The sequence below is a fragment of the Chroicocephalus ridibundus genome, chromosome 5 (assembly GCF_963924245.1).
Source record: "Chroicocephalus ridibundus chromosome 5, bChrRid1.1, whole genome shotgun sequence".
NCBI classification, from domain to species: Eukaryota; Metazoa; Chordata; class Aves; order Charadriiformes; family Laridae; genus Chroicocephalus; species Chroicocephalus ridibundus.
This window is the reverse complement of record NC_086288.1, coordinates 57,182,077-57,183,993: the sequence shown is the minus strand read 5'-3', so window position 1 is coordinate 57,183,993 and position 1,917 is coordinate 57,182,077. Positions and strand designations below refer to the sequence as shown.

The window sequence follows — 1,917 nt, the reverse complement described above, 5'->3', positions numbered from 1 at the left end:
AGTGACAAGTGATAGGACAAGAGGAAATGGCCTCAAGTTGTGCCAGGGGAGGTTTACATTGGGTATTAGCAAAAATTTCTTCACTGAAAGGGTTGTCAAGCATTGTTGGAACAGGCTGCCCAGGGAAGTGGTTGAGTCACGATCCCTGGAGGTATTTAAAAGACGGGTAGATGTGGCGCTTAGGGACATGGTTTAGTGGTGGACTTGGCAATGTTAGGTTAAGGGTTAGACTCAATGATCTTAAAGGTCTTTTGCAACCTAAATGATTCTATGATTCTATGTTCCCTCCACTTGGGACATCAAGTGCCCACAACCTCAACAAGAGAGACTTAACACAGAAAGGGACTTCAGGGCACGCTCCCACTTACTGACAGCCCTTCCCTCTTTTTGCCTCCAGAAGGCTTTGGACAGGAGGCGCATCAGCTGTACAGTTCTGCACAGGCTGAACTGACAGAAGCGTGGCACCCGTGTCAGTCTTGGCACATATGTAACAAGGCTAAAGCAAGCTTTTGAGGGCTCTGCGTCTCAAGGCATGCACTCCTGCGGTGCAGGCCATGTTTCTGAGAGGCACAATCCACAGTGGAGCACTCCAGCATGGTAGACATGGTGACGTACATCAGATGTACCAGCTCTCCTGAAGCGAGGAAACCTCCAGGGAGCAGAGAGACAGTGCGCCCCGGCGTGGCCTCTCCAGCTTCCTTGCTCACCCTTGCAGGGGGCAGGTTGGTAGCCGGAGACAGGAGCCGCAGGATCTTTTCCACTTGCACCAGGGAGACAATTTGCATTTGGCTTGATCGTCAGGGTTTGCAGGGCTAAATCTTGCCCCGGCAGAAGGAATCCAAGAGGAAAAGAGGGAGGAGGAGTTTTGTCTTTGCCCAAGGGCTTGTAACTCTCCTTTGCAAGGAATCAGACTACTTGGCCCAGAAAACTTGTCATCTCTCTACCTAAGTGGGGGTCATCCACCTACAACCCCACCGTCTCGGCCCTGCAGCCGCGGCTCCAGGGGAGCTCCGTGCTGCTGCCATGGCCTCGCTGCTCTGCTGCAGTCCCAAGAGGGCAGCCTGTGGCCTGGTCCTCAGTGCCTGGTGTGTTGTCATGCTGGTCTTCCTGGGCATCTTCTTCAATGTCCACTCTGCCATCCTCATCGGGGACGTCCCCTTCACCGAGAAAAATTTTAAGGATGGCCTCGACTGGATTTATCACCTCTATGAACAAGTCAGCTACAACTGCTTCATCGCCACCAGGCTCTACACTGTCCTGGTGGGGTTCTCCCTCTGACAGAGCCGCCTCAACAAGGACAAGGAATACTAGGTCCGGTAGAGGAACCCCAAAATGTGAAGAATTCATCCCAAAATATTTTGGAGGGGAGATGGCAAAAAACCCCTGCCTACTCCCCACAAACCACACCCCCTAAAACCAGCCTTGGAGGACCAGTTCATTTCTCCCCAGTATGACCTAAAATCGTTTTATCATTTCAGTCACGGTTTTGGGGGGTGAGCAAGAGCAGAGCCCCTCAGGGCAGGGCACGGTGCTGCCCTCGGGGCTGGGGGCAGAGGTTCTCGGGGCTCCCAGTGGTGGCAGGTGCCCAGAGAGGCTTTGGGGGTGGGCCGGGTGCCCGTGGCTCCATGGGACGCCATTCGGTAGCAGGGATGGGGCCTTGGGAGACTCTGCTCGCGTGTCCCTTGCCCTCGGACGGGGCACAGCCCAGCCAGGGGCTGGCCATCAGGGCGGCTTGGGCAGGATGGGCCCCACGCTGTCTCCAGCCAGGGCCTGCGGCCCCTTCAGGCCTGTCCACACCAGGGCCCAAACGCTTTCCTGGGGCAGCCCGTGGCTGCCACCCGGCCGGTGCTCACAAGCCCTGCCCCTGCTCCCTCCCACCTCCCTCAGCCCCTCTCCTGCCGGCCCCCAGCTCCAGGC

The 1,917-nt window shown here is 56.6% G+C and overlaps 1 protein-coding gene across 1 annotated transcript; it reads left to right on the top strand.

The window, feature by feature from the left end:
• The first annotated feature begins 1,023 nt into the window (after positions 1 to 1,023).
• RNASEK (ribonuclease K) lies at positions 1,024 to 1,278 on the top strand. The gene has a single exon (XM_063337163.1). It carries the CDS (start codon positions 1,024 to 1,026, stop codon positions 1,276 to 1,278), a length of 255 nt encoding a protein of 84 aa, XP_063193233.1.
• The last annotated feature ends 639 nt before the right edge of the window (positions 1,279 to 1,917 follow it).

Coding starts and splice junctions, on each gene's coding strand:
- RNASEK (XM_063337163.1), top strand. CDS start 1,024: ATGGCCTCGCTGCTCTGCTGCAGTCCCAAGAGGGCAGCCTGTGGCCTG.